Source organism: Mustela putorius, unplaced genomic scaffold, assembly GCF_011764305.1.
Source record: "Mustela putorius furo isolate JIRA1106 unplaced genomic scaffold, ASM1176430v1.1 tig00000578_pilon_pilon_pilon, whole genome shotgun sequence".
NCBI classification, from domain to species: Eukaryota; Metazoa; Chordata; class Mammalia; order Carnivora; family Mustelidae; genus Mustela; species Mustela putorius.
Window position 1 is genome coordinate 4099748 of NW_025421422.1, and position 22210 is coordinate 4121957.

A 22210-nucleotide genomic window follows, 5' to 3' on the forward strand; every position below is an offset into this window, starting at 1 on the left:
TTGGACCTCTCCCGCCCTCTCCTTTCGCTGTAGGAATGTGAGACAGGGGCTCTGCAGCAATGTGAGACAGGGGGTCTGACGGGTTAGCTGATTGCCTGCAGAGCAGTAAACAGAAGTTTGGTAACCCAACTGAAATGTTAATGAGAGTAATGGAAACACAAATGACACTAATAATGTCCAGCATGTAGCAAGTGCTAAAGACATGTCACTTTCTATTTGATTTACTGAGCACCTACTAGTGTGGTATGAGGCTAAGAGCTTTACAATGCATCATCTCATTTAATCCTAAGGACAACCTGTGAGGCAGGACCTACTCCACTTCTTCAGATGAGGGCACTGAGGCTCCAAGAAGCAAAGTGCCTTAGCCAAGGTCACAGAGCTGGAAAGCAGCCAAACTGGGTTCAGAATCTGGGCAGGGTGGCTCTAGAGCCCACACTCCTCATGGCTTAGGAAAGTCTCCTTCCAACAAATCACGCTGCTAACTGCTCTTTTTTTTTTTAAGCTTTTATTTATTTGACCGAGAGAGAGAGAGAGAGAGAGAGAGAGATATCACAGGCAGGCAGAGAGGCAAGCGAAGAGAGGCAGGTAGAGAGGGGGGAAAACAGGCTCTCTGCAAGCAGAGAGCCTGACACGGAGCTCAATCCCAGGACCCTGAGACCATGACCTGAGACGAAGGCAGAGGCTTAACCCACTGAGCCACCCAGCCACCCCTGACTGCTCTCCTTTTTAATCAGTCACTATACCCTGGGGACCATGGGCCCCCCTCCAAACCCAAGAGGTATGTGTTATAAGCCCACTTGCGAAGGAGAAGACGGGCTCAGAGTGGTGCCTCACGGGGCTCCGAGTCACGCTTTCAGGAAAGAAAGTCAAATCAGGTCTCGCAGTGCCTGCACTTAGACTGGCAATGATGAGCCCCTCGGCAGTGGGGGAGGGGAGAGAGAGAGAGAGAGAGAGAGAGTGTGTGTGTGTGTGTGTGTGTGTGAAGTTTCCTCCTCACTTGGACTTGCTGGGAAAGCTTCCCTGAAGTCATATAATGAGCCTCTTGGCAGTGGACACTGTGTGTGTGTGTGTGTGAGAGAGAGAGAAACATGTTTCCTCCTCTCTCTCACATGTATGAACCTCAGCGGAGAGGTGCCCACCCACACCTTCCTTCCTCTGCCTACCCTGCACCTGGCACCGGGGCGGCACTTAGCTGTCCACAGCGGGTCAAAGCACCCCTGCCTCTAATCCCAGCTCTGCTAGGTGAGGTTGTGGCTCCATCGCTTGCCCACTCGGGGTCTCAGTCTCCCCATGTGTGAAGGGGGAGGCGAGCAGCTAGACCAGGTGATCTCCAAGGGCCTCTCTAGACAGCCACGTTTAAATCCAGGTGCCACTGCTTTCTAATTCTGTGCTCAGCTTCCTCCTATGAAAACTGGGATAGTGACAGGGCCCAACTCAGGGATTGTTCTGAGAATCAGCTCATCTGTGCACACATACTTGACTTAGCAGAGCCTGGCCCCCAGGGGCCCCTCAAGAAACAACAGCCAGCATCCCCCATCATTATTATTGGTCTCCCAAAGGCCTGTATTTCAGAAAACTGAGGCTCGGAACAAGGAACAGGATGTCAGTGTCCAAGTGACAACTGGGGGCAGCTGGTCTGTATGACAGATGAGGAAAGGTGAGACCAGGAGTGGGTATGTCGGTTGCCCAAAGCACACAGCACAAGGCAGAGGTGGGACCGGACTTCAGCCTTCATGATGGGCTCTGACACCTGCCCTGAACAGCAGCTCTGCAGAGCCCATATGGCCCAGGTATGGTGTCAAGGGGAGCAAATGAGCTCCAGGGCAATCTGTGCGTCCCACCTCCCAGCGGGCCAGTCCCCAGGGAGGCCAAGGACCTGGGCAGGAGCTGGACTTCAGCAAGGTGACCTTGCTCCGACAGCAGCCAGGTGTGAGCTTCTAGCGGTCTTGACCCAACCGCCTCCCTCTCTAGTGCCTTGGCACACATTAGGAAAGGATGCTGGTGCAGAATCCTCCAGACAGATACGGTGCCCTGCCACTGCGTACTTGGCAATCTGGCAAGCAGAGAGTATCTCACTCCGACTCACCCCTCAGCCAGGTGTCCTTGCACAAGGCACAGCCTGCACCACTGCACTTGGAAGCCCTGAGTGGGAGGTCAAGGAAGGGGGTGGTGGAGATAGCTGGACATCTCCGAAGGCGCCCAGACACCAGCATGGGGTGCTGACTAAGCTGGCCCTCTCGGCCGTGATTCACCCTCATCCTCTGGGACTGGTGCGCTCAGCGGCTGTGAACAAGGCACCATCCTGCCTTGCTGGAAACGGAGACAGCGCCACCTGCCCATTCTCAGGGATCGGGTCCATGTTTGCAACAGCAGCTGCTGGCTCCCTGGAGCTTCACCAGGTGACAAGGTGGCTCCCTATGGCCAAAGGGCAGCAGGTTGAGGTCAGTGCGACAACCTCCGGGGTCACACAGGTGTGGGTTTAAATCCCAGGTCTGCCACTCATCAGCTAGGTGTACTCTAGAAAGTTATTTCATCCCCCTGTGCGTGTCCTTAGCTCTAATCTAGGGACCCCCACTGCTATTGTGGATTGACAAAGGCATTGGTATATTAGGACGCCTACCATATAGTTAGTACTCAGAGAATGGAGGGTCTAACTGCTGGTAATACAACCATCCAGGCGGCTCACTCCCTCGCTCTCCCGGTGAGCCTGCCCAGACCACTGGACTTAAAAGTGGCAGCCGCAGGCACTTCTCTCCTCCTTATGACCTGCTGGTTCCCCTAGCTCGTCTCACCTCACCTGCTGCTTTACTGTCATGTGTGTCTGCCTCCCCACTAGTATGTGAGTCCCGTGAAGGCAGAGAGATCTATCTGTCCTGCTGCACCCCACCACCAGGAACACAGCATTGCACATGCAACTGCCTGTGGAAGGAGCTACCCACAGAACCTGAGGCCTCTTGCCCTCTGCTTACCTATAGCTCCCAGACCCTCTTCTCCTCCACTGCGGATCTAGGGACCAGGACGAGGATGGGCAGAGGCCACCACCGCCCTCCCTGCAGGACTCCTGTCTCCAGCAGAGCCCTGCTCTACTGACTTGACCCACACCCGGCCATCCTGTGGCACCTGACCTCAGTCTTCTGAGTCTTCCCTCAAGGAGACACTTTGGGGTGGAGGAAAGAAAAGAGAATGGGGGTGGGATGGGGGGAGGGAAGACAGCATCAGATTCCTGCGTGCTAGGCACCTGGCTTTCGTTCCCTTATTTGATCATCACAGGGACCCTTTGAGCAGATGTCAAGGTGTCCATTTCACAGATGGGGACACGGGTTCAGAGATACTCCTCATCTGCTCAAAGCCAAAACCGAGACAGATTCCCGTAATAGTCATTTCTCATCAGCCTGAGTGCTGTTGGTGGGCCAGTGGCACAGAGGACCCCCCAGCACCCTCTGGGAGAGACCTCACCATGAAGCCAAAAGGCGTGGAGAGCCAGCACTGCCCCTGGGGTCCGGATGAGTCCTGAAGCCTTTCTCTTCCCATCGCACTGCTCCGCTGTGATGCGCCCATGGGGCAGACGTTTGTGCTTCATTGATATTCTTGGTTCCTTTCATCGTGTGTGTCTCAGGTAGAGCTGTCTTTGGCACAGGGCTAAAATAAGCCAACAGCTTGGCCGTGGCCAAGGGCTGGGAGACACATCATAATAATTACCCAGGCCTTGTGCTCGCCACATGCTGCCCTCAAGCTCACCTGTCATTTCTTCTAATTATGGCACTGCCAGACCCCAGGTAAACAGTAAACGGCAGCCAGAGGACGGCGTTATTGCACGCCCGCTAGGAGCTCAACAATGTCCCAGGGGCACATATGCCTGCCGTCTGGAGCTGATGGCATCAGAACTCCCTCAGGGAGGTGGGGGGTGGCCTGCAGGCTATCCACTCAGAGCCCAACTCCAACACAAGTGCCAGGAAGATCCAGACGTCTTCCCTGATAGGGGCCCCATTATGTCAGGGGTCTCCCTCAGACACCTCAGTGCTTAGCAATGACCACACACCTCTCTCACCCTGATCTCATTTATGTCACCCCTGGGTGTTAGGCACATGTGGCATCATACTCCTGGCCCTCTAAGGCAGTGGGGGGTTCCCCACCCACAGCAATTCCTGATTCAGCAGGTCTGAGGCAGGGCCAGGATCTAAGGAAAATGATGCATAGTCCACAGACCATGCTCAGAGAAATGCTAATCTGAGGTAGATGAGGGACTGAAGAACAGAGAGGGTGAGAGCTTACCCAAAGTCACACAGACTACCCAAGCCAGTTCTTACTCTATAATCATTCAACTCAGGTCTGAATCTCGTCTCTGCCATTTCTGGGTTGTGAAACTCTCCGCAAACTACTCACCCTCTGAACTGGGGGAGACAGGCATAATAATTCTTATGGAATGATGGACTAAAACTATTCCATAAGATCACTGTGAGGATGAAATCATGGATATGAGGTGCTTAGCAGAGTGCCTGGCACGCTGACAGCGCTCAGTACTCATCTGTGGATATGGCGGCCAGCCTCTGCACCCCCTACCTTCTGGGGTTTATGCTTTGTGTTGTCTGCTCCCACACTATAGGAGGACTGATCTGCGGGACTAAGGGAACAGAGTAGACATGATCGTATGTCACTTCCACAATCGGGTGATAAGACAATATGCCTTCCATCCTGGGGTCTCTTTCTCTGATCACTTAATTTGGGGGAAGCCAGGTGCCACATGGTGAACAGCCCTGTGGGGAGGCCCATGTGGCAAGGAACTAAGACCCCCTGCTGACAGCGTGTGAGCAAGCTTAGAAGTGGACCCTCCAGCCCTGTCAAACCTTCAGATGAGGGCAGCCCCAGCAGAGAACTTGACTGTTACTTCCTGGGAGGTCTGAGCCATAACTACCCAGCTAAGCTACTCCCAAATTCTTTTTTTTTTTTTTTTTAAACATGATTCTTAGGGTGCCTGGGTAGCTCAGTCCGTTCAGTGTCTGCCTTCAGCTCAGATCATGATCCCAGGGTCTTGGGATCGAGCCCAGCATCGGGCTCCCTGCTCCACGCGGAGCCTGCTTCTCTCTCTCCCTCCCACCACTCATGCTTTCTCTGTCTCTCTTTCTCTCTCGCTCACTCTCTCAAATAAATAAATAAAATCTTTAAAAAAATTTTTTTTTAAGTAAGCTATATACCCAACATGGGCTTAAATCCACGGCCCTAAGATCCTGAGTCATATGCTCCACTAAGTCAGCCAGCCACACTCCCACTTCCAAATTCTTGACCCTCAGATATACAAGATATTTGTTGTGTTAAGTTGCTAAGTTTGGGGAGATAATCTGTTATGCAGCAATAGCTAACTGATACAGTGAAATAAACAAATGAAAAAACTGAATCACTTTAAAATATGTGATGGCTATGGGTACAAAGTGCCCCATATTCCAAAACACTCCTGAGTTGAGTCAAATGAGCCAATCCCTGAACACAGGCACAACCTTCCAGAACTTTCTATGGTTCCCTTCAGCCATATATTTATTAGCCAAACATTTGCTGATCCTCCCTCTCTGCCAGAATGGGGTTCACACCTCACGACACAAAGGCCCTGCTCTCACAAGAAAGTGCACTGAATATATGTTGGGATGGCTGGCCGATGTGCCCCCAGTAATACTAGGTGATAAGCTGTGTGCTAGACAGCACCAAGGAAGGGTACCTACGTCCAATAGGAGTTCCTCCAAGGAAATGATCAGAGATGATCTCAAAGATCTAGATACCAGGCGCCTGGGTGGCTCAGTGGGTTAAGCCTCTGCCCTCAACTCAAGTCATGATCTCAGGGTCCTGGGGTTAAGCCCCACATCAGGCTCTCTGCTCAGCGGGGAGCCTGCTTCCCCCCTCTCTCTGCCTGCCTCTCTGCCTACTTGTGATTTCTCTCTCTGTGTGTCGAATAAATAAATAAAAAATCTTAAAAAAAAAAAAGATCTAGATACTAAGATGGTCACTGCAACATAGCTTGTCTGAAAACTGAAATCTAAATGTTGGACCGTAAGAACAGCTGACAGACAATGCTCACTATATGCAGATAGGCAGCTTGGTTTCCCAAACAAGGTAGGAGTGGGAGGGTTCAATGACATGACTCACATCTTACCTAAAAAAGACTGGACAAGGAGGGAGTCCACATTGGCAAGGATCAAGAGCAGGGCACAAGCCACATCTGTTCAATGCACTACCAGACAGACATTAAAAATCAAGTCAAAGGAGGAGTGTCTGGGTGGTTCAGTTGGCTGAGTGTCCAACTCTTGACTTTAGCTCAGGTCATGCTCTCAGGGTCATAGGATGGACCCTGTGTAGGGCTCCGCACTCAGTGGGGAGTCTGCTTGAGATGTTTTCTCTCCCTTTGCTCCTCCAACCCTCCCTCTCTCAAATAATGAAATCTTTGGGGGAAAAAAAAGAAAAACAATCAAGTCAAAGGAAAAAAATTCAAGTCAAAGGAGACTATTCCCTTTTAGCTAAATAAAAAATGGCTCCTTATCACAGCAGTTTGTACAACACGATACCACTTTTTTAAGGAGAAAGAACGTCCTGCCCCAGCACACCCACATACCCACACCCACGCACACAAGCAGACACAAAATATTTATTGCGACTATGTCTGGATAATAGGATTATATGCAGAATTTTCTTCTCCCTTTGTGTTTTTCTATTTTTCTAAGTTTCTACATTAAGCATATATTGTTTTAAATTTGCTCAAAAAATTCCCTTCAAAAAAGTGGGAAAATTGCCAAACTAGGATAAATACTATTCCTTCTCCCTTAGGAGGCCACTGTAGATGGTTCCAATGACTTGGTTCACCTGGATGGACCAATCAGGGCTGGTGTGGAAAGAGATCCGCCTTCAGTCCCTGGCTGAAGGCAGATAGGGCACACCATGATTCCAAGCAGACCTGGCTCAGGGCAGGTTGGCAAAACCTGAATCTGGGCTCCAGGGAGCTGCAGGATGGAGACACAGTTTCTCATCATATAGTTACAGGTCCCAGGAGGCCAGAGCTTCCAAACAGAAAAGGTAAAAATAGTCTGATGGAGGCTTCTGAGCCAGAAACCTGGACTCGGAACCGCCCCTGCCTCCCCCTTCTTCTGCCACCAGGCTGGTCCGTCACCACCCTCACTTCTGCCCAAGTCAGGTCTCATCTCCAGCATCTGAGCCAACCTCTTCATTTCACCCACCCTGGGCAGCAGAAGATCAAGTCTCTTAGAACCACTCCTGCTCAAGATTTTCCATAGCTCCTAGTGGGGAGCTTAATACAAATGAAGTCTCCTGGGTCGTCAGATCTCCAGGAATTCAGACTCAGCTCATCTGGAGCGGGGCCCAGAAATCTAGATTTTACTCATGGAGTCTAGTACCCTCTAGTAGGTACCCCTTAAAATATAAAGGCTGGGGGACCAAGCTTCTGCTCAAAGACCTCTCTATTCCCTGCATCCCAAAGGCAGCCTTGGCTGGGGATAGTCACTCTGGGTAGACAACACCTGGATTCTTGTCTTGGTCAGAAACCAGTCTGATTTTAAATAACCTCAGCTCACTGAAAATGATAAACCCAACTTGACTGGAATGCTAAACACAATTCATTAGAATGGATAAAGCTGTTTTCCTACTACCTAAGTGTCCTGTCACGCTCCAGGTAAGTTTAGAATTGAAAATAGAGGTAGTAAAATAAATCAACCTTATTGATGTTCCTGACCTCAGTTTAGTAATAATCAGCATATACTTGGTATTTAAAAGTATCTGTAACATTGAAAAGAATTTGACATGTTGAGTATGACAGATAAGCACTGTGATTCCAATTTAAAATACAGAAGTTAGGAATTGAGAAATATATGGGGTGCCTGGTTGGCTCAGTTGGTAGAGCATGCAACTCTTGATCTTGGGGTTGTAAATTCAAGCCCCATGTTGACTGTAGAGATTACTTAATACAGAAGTTAGGGGTACCTGGCCGGCTCAGACGATAGAGCATGACATTCTTGCTCTCATGGGGGTTGTTGAGTTCCAGCCCAACACTAGACATAGAATTTATTAAAAAAAAAAAAAAATACAGAGGTTCTAATATATAGGTAGGGCAGCACCTGAGTGGCTCAGTCAGTTAAGTGTGTGACTTCCATTCAGGTCATGATATCAGGGTCCTGGGATTTTTTTTTTTTTTAAGATTTTATTTATTTATTTGACAGAGAGATCACAAGCAGGCAGAGAAAGGAGGAAGCAGACTCCTTGCTGAGCAGAGAGCCCGATGTGGGGCTCGATCCCAGGACCCCGAGATCATAACCCGAGCGGACGGCAGAGGCTCAACCCACTGAGCCACCCAGGTGCCCCAGGGTCCTGGGATTTGAGCTCTGTGAGCTCTGCACTCAGTGGGGAGTCTGCTTGTCCCTTTCCCTCCCCCTTTGCCCCTTTCCCTGCTTGTGCTCTCTCTGTTCTCTCTCAAATAAATATATAACATCTTTAAGAAAAAAAAATGTTTCATATATACAGTTAGGTAACTGATAAAACATATGTCAGTAAATGATATTAGATTTATCATTTCAAGCTGAAAGGTCAGCAATAACTAGAAACATTGGCTCCACTGTTAGAATCATCTGGAATGCTGTGAAAGCTACTAATAGTACCCCCCATATCCTAATTTCATGTCAGAGATGGCATCTTTTTTTTTTTTTTTTTAGCTTTCCAGACATAACCAGAGACATAAAAGAATTTAACTAAGTATGTTGAAAGTATTGAACTTGAAATTCATTATGTTTGTAAATTTAAATTATTAGATTTTCTAGTAACATTTAAATATTCTTGGGAAATTATACTTGTTAGGTTATATATCTGAAGTACTTAAAAGGAAAATCAAATATATTAAATTATAAGTGAAATAAATGTGTAAGGGAATGTAATTAGGCTATAAATGGGGCTGATTGTTTAAAGGAATTTAAGGTTAGTTCAAAGAGAGTTCAAACATCAAAGGAAAAGTGAAGGTCATTTTTCTTATTTTTCTAGATATGTATAGAGTAATTTCTAAGCTGAAGTAAGCAGCTTAAAGAAAATTCAGTATTTCCAAATTGTTGCTGCAAAATGAAATAAAATAAAATAAAACAAGCCACACCTTAACTCCCCATGGACTTTCCTAACCCATCCTACTTAAACCAATTCCTTCCTCCTCTAACTTCCCATCAGCCAGATTTGTTGTTAGCAGGACAAAAGTATTCTATCCTAGAAGCCTCACAACGTTGTGTCCCAAGGAGCTACCAGGATGCTTTGCAAATAGAAAATAACTTCAGTTATGGTTAAGTCATCATGGTTTTAGACCTTAAAGCTTTTCACATTTTTCTTCCCAGTCCCCAATCAGGCGTTCCTTTTGCTTTTCCAAATCAGGCCCAGACCTCTAATCCCAGGTTTTCAGTACCTATGCTGATGACTTATCTCTGGCTTAGACCTCTCTGAATTTCAGATCCAAATCCCCACTGGCCTCTGGGCATCTCCACTTGATGTCTAAGGGGTGGCTCAAATCTAACATGACCAAACAGAGCTTAAGGTCATCCCGCTGGATTTCAAGTTGTTAAGGTCAAAACTTCATCCTCCATTCTTCTTTCCCACACTCTCTACACAGGTCAGCTTGTTCGGTCTGTCCGATCTCCCAAAATACAACACAAATCTGATCACTACTCTAATCCATAAACTAATCTAAATTACCATCCTGTCTCAACTGACGCAACACAATAACTTCCTCTCTTCGATCTGTTCTCCAGAGAGCAGCGAGAATGATGACATTAAAATGTAAATTGGATCATGTCACATCCCAGCTTAAAACCCTTCAGTGGCTTCCTAGAGCAATTAAAAAGAAGTAAGACTCCTTACTATGGATTACAAGGCCCTATTTGAGCTGACTGAAGCCCGCCTCTTCACAGTTCGCCCTACCGCTCGCTTTCCCTCAAGCACTCCAGGACTGCTGCAGCCTCAAGTCTTTCGCACCAACCTTTTCCTGTTTGACCAACTTCCCTTCGTTGGGGTCTCTGCTTAAAGTGTCACAGTGGGCACCCTGGCTAAAATAGCACCGCCAGACTCTCTTCAAGCAACCTGTCTTTTGCTTTTTAAAGTATTATTTGTTTGTGGTTAGCGCACCTCCCGATCTGCCCACACACTGAGTGCTCCTTGAGAGCGGGGCTTGTTCTTCGCCAGGTCCCCAGGTCATGGTCCAGAAGCAGCACTCAGAAAATATGAGCTGAGTGGCACTGGTACATCAAAACCCTTATTTAATCCCCAAGAAGGAATGAGCGGTGCCCAGATCTCCCCCTTCTAGGTCAAGGTTCTAGTGGGCGAATCCCAGGGGTGAGGGGAACAGGAAGCATGTGCAGAACCGTCCCTTCCCCCGATGCCCGGTAAAGGGGTTCAAGCCCCAGGGCCCAACTTTGCCACAGGCTCCAACGCTAGGCCTGGACTTGGATCCAACAGAGGAGACAGGCAGAGATGAGCTGGGGACCTGGGCACCCAGTCCCGCTCGCCCTTTTGTTCACTCCCCGTTATTTAAGTTGGTGCGGCCCACAGAGCAGGTAAGGGACTTAAAAAGAAGAGCCCATGTCTTCCCCCTTGAGGGGAGACGACTAACACTAGCTCCTCGACGTCCTGCCAGAGACAGTACCTGGTTCCGCAGGGCCCGACGGCTCCGAGCTCCTCCTCCTTCTGCGCCCTCGTGTCGCGAACTGCTTGCTGGGATTCGTAGTCCTTCCTTGAGTATCAATCGGCCCTTCCCAGAAACCTTTGGGAATCATAGCTAAGACCGGGCGGGCGTTGGGGAAGGGAAAGGAAACGCGAGAACTTCTGGGTGTTGTAGTTCAGTATATTCACTTAACAAGAAATTTTTTAGAAATATTGGGTAACAAATCTTAACACACTATTTGGGCTGCCCTGATCTAAATTCTACGATACTTTTCCTCCCCGCAAAGCCATCACTTACCTCTCTCCTTCAAAAAGATAAGAAATGAGCTTCAGTAAAACTACAAATCCCATAAAGTATTGCACGACGAGGGCTGCTTTTGGGGGGGGGGAGCGCATGGTCGGCTGCGGCGCAGGCGCGGGCTTGACAGCGGAGAAACATGGCGGGCCCGACGTTTACTGCGAGGTTGTATTCCCTGCTGTTCCGCAGGACCTCCACCTTCGCTCTCACCATCGCTGTGGGCGCCTTATTCTTCGAGCGCGCCTTCGATCAAGGCGCGGACGCGATCTACGAACACATCAACCAGGGGGTGAGGGACTGGGCCATCCCTGACCTTGGGCCTGCCTGAGGGGTGACAGTGGGAGTGGAGGTGGGACTCAGTCTGCCTTTTACTATGGGGGGAGGGGGGAAGGCTGCACGTCTTCTGTCAGTGGAGTGCCATATATCCTCTCCATCGGATGTGAATCCCAGAACGTTAAATGATCCCACTTTGTGCGGGTTATAAGTATTGATATCTCACACCCCCAGATACCCACTTGTCCATTTGCAGGAGCAAAAACTAAAGCTTAGTGAGAGCAGAGGATTTACTGTGGCTACCCTCGGGAAGTCAGTGGCGAATCTGGGCTGGAACCTGGGCCCACAGTCTTCTCTGAGGATTTCAAGGGCAGATTTGAGCGGGCGAGGGTCGTGAAAAGGACATCTCCTTAGATACTGTGCTTGGTCTTTTCACATAGCACTCCTCACTTTCCCAGGCTTCCTATGCAAGCATTGTGGTAGTAATAATGGGTAGGAGACGGGAATATAAAATCAGAGACCCCTGGATGGGGATACTGGGCCCTGTCAGTTGATAACTGTGGCATTCAGTTCGGTGAGTTTCTTAACCTCTCTGAGCTTCACTTTTATCTGTGATGTGGAGACGATAGTAACCGCAGTAAGCAGCTCCTGTGAGAATTACATGAGATGTAGGCAAGATGCTGAGTACCTGGTAGGTGGTGCACTAAAAAAATAACATTTGTTACATTCCTCAAGAGAAAGTGAAAGCGGAAGGTAGGACATAACCACACCTTGTAGACTCATTGTGTGCCAACACTGTGCTAACTGCTGTACACGCTTTTCATCATTACATTGTGGCTCATGTTAGGGAAGGTCTCCTGCAGATAGCCCTGTTACACCGTTCACTTGTGTTTTTAATTTGAAGCTGTCTGACCCTACAGCCCTGTCCACTGATGCTGTACTGCCTGTGATCAGGACCTCTTTCTGCCCATCCCCTGCAGGCAGTTCTGTGGGCCATTCCCAATATTTGGGAAAGGCAGTTAAGTGTGCTGTCATAATTTACCAATCTGTGCTTTTAGGAACAAGAATCAAGGGCACCTGGCTGGCTCAGTTGGTAGAATGCCCAGCACCTGGTTTAATTTCAAGCCCCAAGTTGGGTGTAGAGATTGCTTAAAAAAAATAAAACCATTAAAAAAAAAAAGGGAATGAGAATCCAACTAGTTCCTGACCCAAGGATCACAGGTTTAAGGAAATTATTAAAGAATGAGTCAACGTAAAGTATTTGGGGCTATGCATTTAGGACCTCTTGAGTAATACCTGGGAGTTGAGGAAATAAGACCTCTTCCAGGCTCTGTTCCTTAGTACACTTAGTACTTTTGAATAATAACCTCAATTTCCTGTAAAAGAGGGATCATCCTTTTCCACTTCTCTTTACATGGCGATTGAGAAGATCAGAGCAGTTTACAAGTGTTAGGAATGTGCATTGAGCCCAGTGCTGCTTCTGGTTTGCCCACACCAGCTGTCCAGACATGGTACATGTTTTTCTCTAGCCAGTTTTAGAGACCAGGACAGTGGGAGTAGCTGCAAAATGTGAGAGACAAAGCTCAAACTTTGTGGTTCTTGTCTTTAAAATGCAGAAGCTGTGGAAACACATCAAGCACAAGTATGAGAATAAGGAGTAGTTCCTCAGAGATCCCTCCCCACGCCAAAAGGACCAGGTCCACCCACCAGCTGTTTGCCCAGAACCAGGGCCTCAGCCTGAAGATGATGCTCAGATTACTCTTCATTGACCACCTGTAGCTGTTGGCAAGAAGCGGCTTCACCTGACAAACTCTTTAACTTCTGCTGTGTTTGAAGTCTGTTTAGTCAGAGTCATCAGCAAATAAATGGAAATTGTCCTCAAGACATGGCTTCTGTATCTAGTGCTTTGTTAATGCTACCTAATCTTCACTTTTCAGTTGAGACCACTTTAGAGTCCTCTGCAAACATCTGAAGGGCAGATTTCATTCTTTTGGGTTCCATTAACTTTCAGACAACTCTGGTTTAGAAAACATGAGCTGTAATTGGAGGTATTACTTTCAATTTTTGCTTCTAAATCAGTAATTCCAGTCTTCTTTTTCTCCCCCCAACCCAAGCTCTCCCTCCAACAAGAGGCTTAAACTCCCAACCCTGAGATACCAAGGGTTGCAGCAGGGACGCCTGGGTGGTTTGGTTGGTTTGGCACCTGCCTGTGGCTCTGCTCATGGGTCCAGGGTCCAGGGATTCAGCCCCACATCAGGCTCCTTGCTCAGCAGGGAGCCTGCTTCTCCCTCTGCCTGCAGCCCCTCCCCGCCACCCCCTACCCCCGCGGCTTGTGCTCATGCTGTCTCTCTCTGACAAATAAACCAATAAAAATCTTAAAAAAAAAAAAGAATTGTATGCATAGGGGGTTCAGTCAGTAGAACATGCAATCCTTGATCTCAGTGTTGAGTTTGAACCCCACATTGGGTGTACAGATTACTTAAAAATAAAACTTAAAAAAACAAAAGATTAAGAGAATGTCACATGCTCTACTGGCTGAGTCAGCCAGGAGCCAGTAATTCCATTTTTAAGTCATACAAAGGAGAGCTAACTGGCTTAACCATAGGGAAAACCTGGATTCAGCTGGGGAAAGAAACCCTGCCCCAGGGTCCTGTCTCCATTCTGCCTTTAATTTGCTGAGTGTCTTCAGACGAGTTGGCTTACCTCTCTGGGCCATAGTCCATCTGCTGATGATGAAGTTGGACCAGAACTCTTGACCATCCTGCCAGAGTTTCCATCTCTAATAAGTTGGGTTTATCATTGTGCTTACTTGGTGGGTTTGAATCCTCACTCTACCAGTTCTAGCTGTGTGAACCAAGGGCAAGGCACTTGACCTCTCTGAGCTTCAGTTTCCTGGTCTATTACATGGGGATGATGGGAGTGCCTTCTGTATAGGTTCTTTTTGAGTGTTAAAAGAGTTGTTAAATGCAATTAACATAGTCGTAGACCCTGGCACATGGACATAACTGCTGGCAGACACATGGGGGGATGCTTAAGGACCTGGAGAACCAGAAGATTCTGCTAGCAGGCTATGGAGCAGCAGGAATTGAGGAAGAGGTGTTCAAGGACCATAGTTCAGTCATTCATTTAACAAACATCGAGATGGCCACTGTGTGTGAGGCACTGTGCTAGGTTCCACTAGGCACCTAGTGGTGCCATGGTGGCAAACATGAGGCTTGAACTACAGGAGATGTTGTAAATGCCATTCTATATCAAAGATATGTGAACATGAAGGAGGGCATGTGATGTAATTATAGAGTACTGGTTACTCTATAATAAACTGATGAGGGGTGCCTGGGTGGCTCAGTGGGTTTAAGCCTCTGCCTTCAGCTCAGGTCGTGATCCCAGGGTACTGGGATCGAGCCCCACATCGGGCTCTCTGCTCAGCAGGGAGCCTGCTTCCCTCTCTCTCTCTGCCTGCCTTTCTGCCTACTTGTGATCTCTGTCTGTCAAATAAATAAATAAAATCTTAAAAAAAAAAAAAAGACTGATGAATCACAGACCTATACCTCTGAAACCAATAATGCATTATATATTAATTGAATTAAAGTAATTTAAATTTAAAAAAAGAAGATATGGGACCCTTATACTATAGGAAAGCATGTGTGAACCATTTTCCTGAAAGATATTTTGCATCTATGTATTAAAATCATTAATGTGTATACCTTTGACCTAAGAAATCCTACTTCTGGCAAATTTTCCTTTAAAAATGCAGGTGTCCACAAGAGATGTTCATTGTAGTGTATTATATTATGGGAAAAATGAAAAGACATCTAAAATGGGAATTACTATTTTGGTGAAATATGCAGTCATTTAAAACCTTGTTTGGCTTGAAGAAAATACCCATCAAATGTGGCAAAGTACCAACCTCACTAATACATGAAGCAGTCTGCCAAGTTACTAAGAAAAAGGTGAATAACTTGGAAGCTAAGGCTAATAACACAAACAGGCAATTAGTACGAGAAATACAGGGACACATGTATGGCTCAGAGGGTTAAGTCTCTGCCTTCAGCTCAGGTTATGGTCCCAGGGTCCTGGGATCGAGTCCCACATCAGGCTCTGTGCTCAACGGGAGCCTGCTTCTTTCTCTCCCTCTGCCTGCCATTTCCTCTGTTTGTGCTCTCTCTCTCTGTCAAATAAATAAATACAATCTTTAAAAAAAAAAAAAATGCGCATAAGGGCGCTTGGGTGGCTTAGTCGTTTAAGCGTCTGCCTTCAGCTCAGGTCATGATCCCAGGATCCTGGATTGAGTCCTACATCAGGCTTCCTGCTCAGTGGAGAGCTTGCTTTTCCCTCTCCTGCTCCCCCTCCTTGTGTGAGTTCTCTCTCTCTGTCAAATAAATAAATAAAATCTTTAAAAAGTACACAACAGGGGTGCCTGGGTAGCTCAATTGGTTAAACATCCAATGCTTGATTGTGACTTGGGTCCTGATCTTGGGGTTGTGGGATTGAGCCCCGAAACTGGCTCTGTGCTCATCATGGAACCCGCTTCGGATTCTCTCTCCCTCTCACTCTGCTCCTCCCCTACCCCTCCTGGTGCCTGTGCCCTCTCTCTCTCAAAAAAAAAGAAAACAAACAAACAAACAAAAAAACCCACGTAACACTCAACTGACCGACCCTCCCAGGTGCTCCATAAATAAGTCTTCTAAAGAAAAAAAAAAAAAAGAAAAGAAAAAGTAAAAAAATGCTTAAGAAGAAGGTGCGCATAAAGCATCAAAGTACAAAGCTAAGTGGAAAAAACAAGCTGTAGATTCATATAAAGTACCATGCGGTTTTTTGGTAAACATGTATAAGATAAAACTGGAAATGCTCACAACAAATTGTTAATAGTGGTTAACTCCGGGAGAGTCATTTCCTGTTGTGTTTCTCTCTGATGTCTAAGTTTTCTGCATTAGGCATGTATTATTCTTATAATGGGGGAGGAATCAAATAGAAGGGGGCTGCCCAGAGAGGGTGTGAACACAGAGAAATGCAAAATGTGAGCCTCTGGCTCTGGCTCCAGGCCTAGAACCCAGCTGCTGGGAAGCCCAGGGTTCCCCTTCCACAGCTCCCAGTGAGTGTTCGTCCTAGCGTGGCACTGCCAACGGGGAGCTGGGCCTCCCCAGAACTCCCTGGGTGGGTGTGCCTCACAGGTGGGGGAAGTGAGGATTAGCACCCCCCTCAGACTGGCACCAAGAAGCTTTTTATTACTGGAAAAAGTTTCCTTCCCAAGCTCAGCTTGAGGCATTTCCTGGAGGCAAGAGCTGGGACAGTCTTTATGGTTAGAAAGTTCTGGGGACTCCCCACCTGCTCCCCTCACACAGGTGTCAGGAAAAGCTAAATACTTGGAAACCTCAATAAGCTAGTTACTGAAGGCCTCTGAAATCCTCTTCTGAGAAGTTGGCATCCAGTATAGCTCTCCTCTGAGCAAGCAGGACCACTCTCTCAGCTAAGTGTATTTGAGCTAATGTCCTATTCTCCTCACTTCTCTCTTGTTTTCAAAAATCTCTCCAAACTGGTAGAAACTTCTCATTTATTCAGTCAGTCTGTCAGTCAACCAATACATCTTTATTGAGTGCCTACTCTGCTTGGCCCTGTTCTAGACCCCATACACAGTGAAGAACAGAAAGATCCCTACCCTCTCGCAGCTTGCATTCTAGTAGGGGAGACAGATGGTAAATAAGAAATTAAATAAAAACGTCAGCACACATTAAGGGCTATGAATAAAATAAAACAGGGTGACATTTGGGACTGACTCAGACTTAAAGAGCAGTGTGAGATGCTCAGGTAGGAAGTCAGGGAACATTTCTCCATGGAGATGGCATTTGAGCTGAGATCTGAATGAAAATCTCAGCCAGGTAAAGATCAAGAGTATTTCAGGAAACAAGAACGGCCAGCGCAAAGGCCCTGAGGTGGGTGTGGGTTTGGTTTATTCACGGAACTGAAGGAAGTGAGGCAGTAATAGATAGGGTCATGGTCTTATAGGTCTTATAGGTCATGCTGCAAGAGTTTGGATTCCATTCTAAAAAGACACGTAAGCCTCTGGAGGGTTTCTGATGAATAGCTTACATTTATCAACCACTTACCGTGAGCCAGGCATTGTACTAAGTGCTTTGCAGTTTATGTGTCAATTTATTTGAACAGTGATCCAAAAGGTCGTTTTATTATTCCCACTGAAGAGCTCTAGTGAGGTGTAAAGAGCACTGATTTTAGAATGGACAGTGCTGGGTTAGAATTCAAGCCCTGCCACTCACCAGCTGTGTGAATTTAGGCAAGTTCTTTACTGTTCCTGAGCCAGTGTCCTCAACTGTCAAATACCCACCATGATATTGCACAATGGCAGCTATGATTCTTGTTATTTCTGGAGATGTTGTCATCTTGGAGGGGTGTCAAGGGGAGTAAGGAGTAAGTGCAATAAATCCTTACCCAGCTGACTGCTTAATTAACCCAGCCAGGGGCTATCCAGGCTGGCACTCTAGGGGTGCCTGCCAAGGTTCAAAACTTTGCAGCACTGGGTGGAGTCCAAGTTGGCCTGGCAGCTCAAAGAAGAAAGGCCCAGCCCTTGGAACATTCTAGGCTTTTCCCCAGTAGACACAGAGAGGCTGCCTATCACAGGCTGTGTTCCCCAGGAAGCAGATTCTGGGCTGGGGGTTAGTGTGTAAGGGGTTTATTTCTCTGGTCTGTTTAATTAAAAGAAAAAAAAAAGATTTTATTTATTTATTTGACAGAGAGAAAGAACACAAACAGGGGGAGCAGGAGAGGGAGAAGCAGGCTCCTCGCCAAGCAGGGACCCCCGAATCAGGGCTCGATCCCAGGATCCTGGGATCATGACCTGAGCTGAAGGCAGATGACTAACTGACTGAGCCACCCAGGCGCCCCATTTAATTTTTTTTTAATTAATTTTTTATTCGACTGTAGCTGACACGCAGTGTTACATCAGTTGCAGGTGTACGACAGAGTGATTTGGCAAGTTTATATTTTATGGTATGCTCACAAGTGTAGCTACCATCTGTCACCATACAACGCTCTTCTAATGGAATTGACTATATTCCTTATGCTGCGCCTTTTATTTCCATGACTTACTCATTCCATAACTGGAAGTCTGCATCTCCCACCACCTTTCACCCACTCTGCCCATCCCCCACACGCTCTCAGATCCATTTTAGACCTTGAGACCCATCTACTCCTTGAGGACCCGCAAGAACAGATTTGTCAAATCAAAGTAGCTAGAAACCCTTTTACTTATTAAACTCGTAGAAGATTTGTAAAAATTATGATAATACCCCGCATGAGCAAAGATGCAGGACATGATCTTTCTGAAATTCAGCTGGTGGGAGGGGCTAATTCGATCGTCAAGAAACTTGATTCAGCAATTCTAAGGATTTACCCTGAGAAAATAACCATGGGGATGCCTGGGTGGCTCAGTTGGTTGAGCTGCTGCCTTCGGCTCGGGTCAAGATTCCGGCCTCGTGGGATCGAGTCCCGCATCGGGCTCCTTGCTCGGCGGGAGCCTGCTTCTCCGTCTGCCTCTGCCTGCCACTCTGTCTGCCTGTGCTCACTTTGACAAATAAATAAATAAATAAAATCTTTAAAAAAAAAAAAAAAGAAAGAAAGAAAGAAAGAAAGAAAGAAAGAAAATAACCATGGATTGGACAAGTATTTAGCCAGGAGGTTGATCGTTGCAGCTTAATAGCAAATAATGAGAAACAACCAACATGCACAACTCCAGGCACGACAGTATCACGGGAGAACACTGCTAACCCTTTAAAGAGGATACAGATGAAAAGGGAAACATGTTCACTATGTCCAACTAACCAAAAAACAGGGATAAGCGCCTATGTAATATGATCCCATGTTTGCGGAAAATGCATATGTAAAAAAAATCAAGTGCCTGTGTATATTCCTTTTTCTAAAATAATGTCATAGGGATAAAGAGATAAAATCCTAACGGCAATTATTTCTGGGTGGTGGAGATGTTCTTTCTCTTTGCTTACTGATGTGAACCACACTGAGAAGGATGTTACCGCTTTTGTAATAAGGGTGGGGGGGGGAAGCCATGTAAGTTATTAAACAGAAATAGATTTCATCCCGTAACTCAGCCAGCTCTTCCAATGACAAGGAACAAGTCTGTCCTACAAATGAATTTGAAGTCTTGTGAGGAAAGGACAGGAATCAATGAATTTAAAATGTCTGAGAAATGTGCAAAGTTGGAGGGAATACAAATTCCGCAGGCAAAATAGAGGTTATGGCCGTTGCTTCAGTGTGAGCAAAGGATGAACACGGGAAAAGGGGCAGGCACCAGCCCACCCAGAGGATCACACACACACACACACCCCTGGGCCTGGTACCATTAACATACCTTATGTTACTAGATTCCTCAGCCCGGGGTGAGCACTGCTCTCTACCCCACTGTACAGGTGGAAAATGAAAGTTCAGAGAGGTTACGTATCTTGCCCAGGGTAACCCAGCTCGAGAAAGTAGAGCAGAGGTTCAAATATAGGATAGTTGGCTCCAGAGGCTGTGCTCGTAACCACAGCTCGGTGCTGTGTAAAAATCATTTAGCTCTCTTCACTGGGGCCTTGGACTGATATGCTTGGATTTATACACAGACTGAATGCCAAGGGCAGACTCCCGCTGGCATCAAGGACAAGGCAATGATGGAATGTAGTGAAAGTGTCAGCTGGGAGACACTTAGCCAACACCCTGTGAGTACAGAGGAACTGACTGTCTTCCTGCTGTTCCCGGCCTTTCATCCCTTCAAAACTCCTGCACAGAAAATTTCCTTAGCTACTCTGGACACTTCTCCACTGCACCTTCGTAAGACCGCCAGATCAACTCCCTTGCTCAAACAGCTTCAGTGGCTCCCCACTACTGCTAAGAGCAAGTTCAAATTTCTTAACCTGACATTTAAGATCCAAGCTACCTTAAATCTCACCTTACAAACTTTCCAAATGCGGTCCTTGCTGTGGGTCCCTTTACTCTCCTGCCTCAGTTCTAGGCATGGATTATGGAAATAGGGTATGCCTGGTTTTGAATTCTAGTTCTTTTTTTTTTTTTTAAGATTTTATTTATTTATTTGACAGAGAGAAACACAGAGAGAAAGGGGCACAAGCAGGGGGAGTGGGAGAGGGAGAAGCAGGCTTTTTATAGAGCTGGGAGTCTGATGTGGGACCCGATCCCAGGACCTGGGATCATGACCAAGCTGAAGGCAGACATTTAACTGACTGAGCCACCCAAGTGCCCCTGAATTATAGTTCTGCTACTCTCTGGCTAGGTGACCTTGGGCAGGTTGCTTCCCCTCTGTGAGGCTCAGTTTCCTCCTGTGGAAAATGGGATAATGGGTTAATGATAGCAATACCTCACAGGGTGGTTGGGAAGCTATGTGACATAATGCTTCTAATGTTTTTAGCACACACCTACCAGCCATGGTTTTGTTATGTTGTTACCATTAGTACATTTGGGGGGGGTGGCACTCCCTGCACAGTCTTCTGGGAACAGTGCCTAATTAGCATATTTGATCCACAAAATAGGGGCTGAGAGCCTTGGGGATGACTGTACAGCTGAATCATCGAAGTGCCCCACCCCTTGTCCTAGCTGTTTTGAAACCGTGTTCCTGACATCCTTTCTATCCCTCTAAGGCCTGATCACCCTCTTGCGCTCTCTTGCGTGTCCTGTGATACATCTTGTTTTTAGTGTCTCTAAAACACTGTTTTAAACTCCAGCTGACTGGTGCATTCCTCCGGGTGGTCCTTATCTCTTCCCCACACCTTTAACCACACAACCGACTCCTATCTGCATTCGTCTTTTTCCTTTGCAGAAGTCTGAGCACAATTCTCTCTCCCTCGGTCCAGGCCTCCAACAGAGAGGCTAAGTCCTGCCCTGAGGCTGCAAGTCTGAGCGGTGTCTTATCTCCTGGGCTCACTAATCTTTCCTAATGAAACACCTCCTTCAAGTTAGACCCTCTAAGGAGTAGCCCTTCCTTCCGCTCGCAGACAGGGAAAACTATTTTAAAGTGGAGATTTGGAAAATATATCCTGCCCAACTTCCCGCTCTCATATCTGTTAATGGAATGACTTGATTATAAGTTGTACTCATTGAAGTATGGTGTTTAGAACAAAGGAGGTGATAGGTCCTCTTTTCCATGCAGAGCTAACCAGGCATGGAGTTAAGTGTCAAGCTATAGGGTAGCAGGAAAGCCAGGAGGCTGAAAATACTGGATTTGGAGGCTGGTAAACCTGGGTTTGAATCTTGAATCAGCCACTGCTCAGCCATGAGCAACTGGCTGAACCTCTAAACGAGGCTTATATAATCACACCTATCACCTGGCTTTGGTAATTTCCTGTCCCACAAAGCTGAGCAGGATACCTCCTCTGTGCTCCCAGGGCACCCATCACACACTTAGCAGGGTGGATTGTGCCAAATGTCTTCTCTTGTGTGTCTGGATCACCCTGAGCCCAGAAGCTTCTGGAAGGAGTGCCGTACAGGAGTCACAGCAGCCGTGCTAAGAGACTGAGAGGTGGGCTGCATGGAAATCTGACTGGGGCATTGGTGGAAGGCACCCACCCCCTTCTCCCGGGTCCCACTGAGCAGGGCCCTGTGAGTTCGTGTGCCTGCCTCACCATGGGCCAGCACTATATATATACCTTACCCCAGCCATCCTGCCAACATCTCAGTGTAGAGACAACTGGCTCAGAAAAATGAGGCCACCTCGCTCAGAGTCGCAAAGCCGGAGAGTGGCTGAGGCTAGCAGCTTGCTTCTAACCCCAGAGCTCAGCTCCTGCTCTAAATGGCAAAACTCAAATAGGCCCCTGGCCATTGCATGTTACTCTGAGTTACTACTCTGGGGGAGGAGCCAGTGCCTTCCCGTGTAGACTCTAAAGTTGGGACAGGCTGCAAACACCCCTGTGGCGGGTTGCAGAATGGGTCTGTTGCCGCTTTCCTGTG

At 47.3% G+C, this 22210-nt stretch overlaps 2 protein-coding genes across 3 annotated transcripts in view; one reads left to right on the forward strand and one right to left on the reverse strand.

The window, feature by feature from the left end:
* The window catches only part of ZMAT5 (zinc finger matrin-type 5), a 28201-nt gene extending 17431 nt beyond the window's left edge, over positions 1 to 10770 (reverse strand). Inside the window, exon 1 of the mRNA XM_004766465.3 lies at positions 10661 to 10770. The gene's annotated coding sequence lies outside the window, so the exon portion shown is untranslated. The remainder of the gene's footprint in view (positions 1 to 10660) is intronic.
* Positions 10771 to 11067: 297 nt separating this feature from the next.
* Positions 11068 to 13130, forward strand: LOC101677535 (cytochrome b-c1 complex subunit 9). Of its 2 annotated transcripts, none has more exons than XM_004766463.3 (2): positions 11068 to 11324; positions 12865 to 13130. In XM_004766463.3, the coding sequence occupies exon 1, from the start codon at positions 11115 to 11117 to the stop codon at positions 11301 to 11303; it is 189 nt and encodes a 62-aa protein (XP_004766520.1). In that variant the 5' UTR covers positions 11068 to 11114; the 3' UTR covers positions 11304 to 11324; positions 12865 to 13130. The 2 variants fall into 2 exon arrangements, with proteins under 2 accessions (XP_004766520.1, XP_004766519.1); XM_004766462.3 differs by having other exon boundaries at positions 11072 to 11264.
* Positions 13131 to 22210: the final 9080 nt, after the last annotated feature.

Excerpts from the sequence above, each read along its gene's own strand:
- LOC101677535 (XM_004766462.3), top strand. The coding sequence starts at position 11,115 with ATGGCGGGCCCGACGTTTACTGCGAGGTTGTATTCCCTGCTGTTCCGC. Across the intron at positions 11,265-12,864 it reads ACGAACACATCAACCAGGGG|AAGCTGTGGAAACACATCAA; the intron begins GTGAGGGACTGG and ends TTTAAAATGCAG.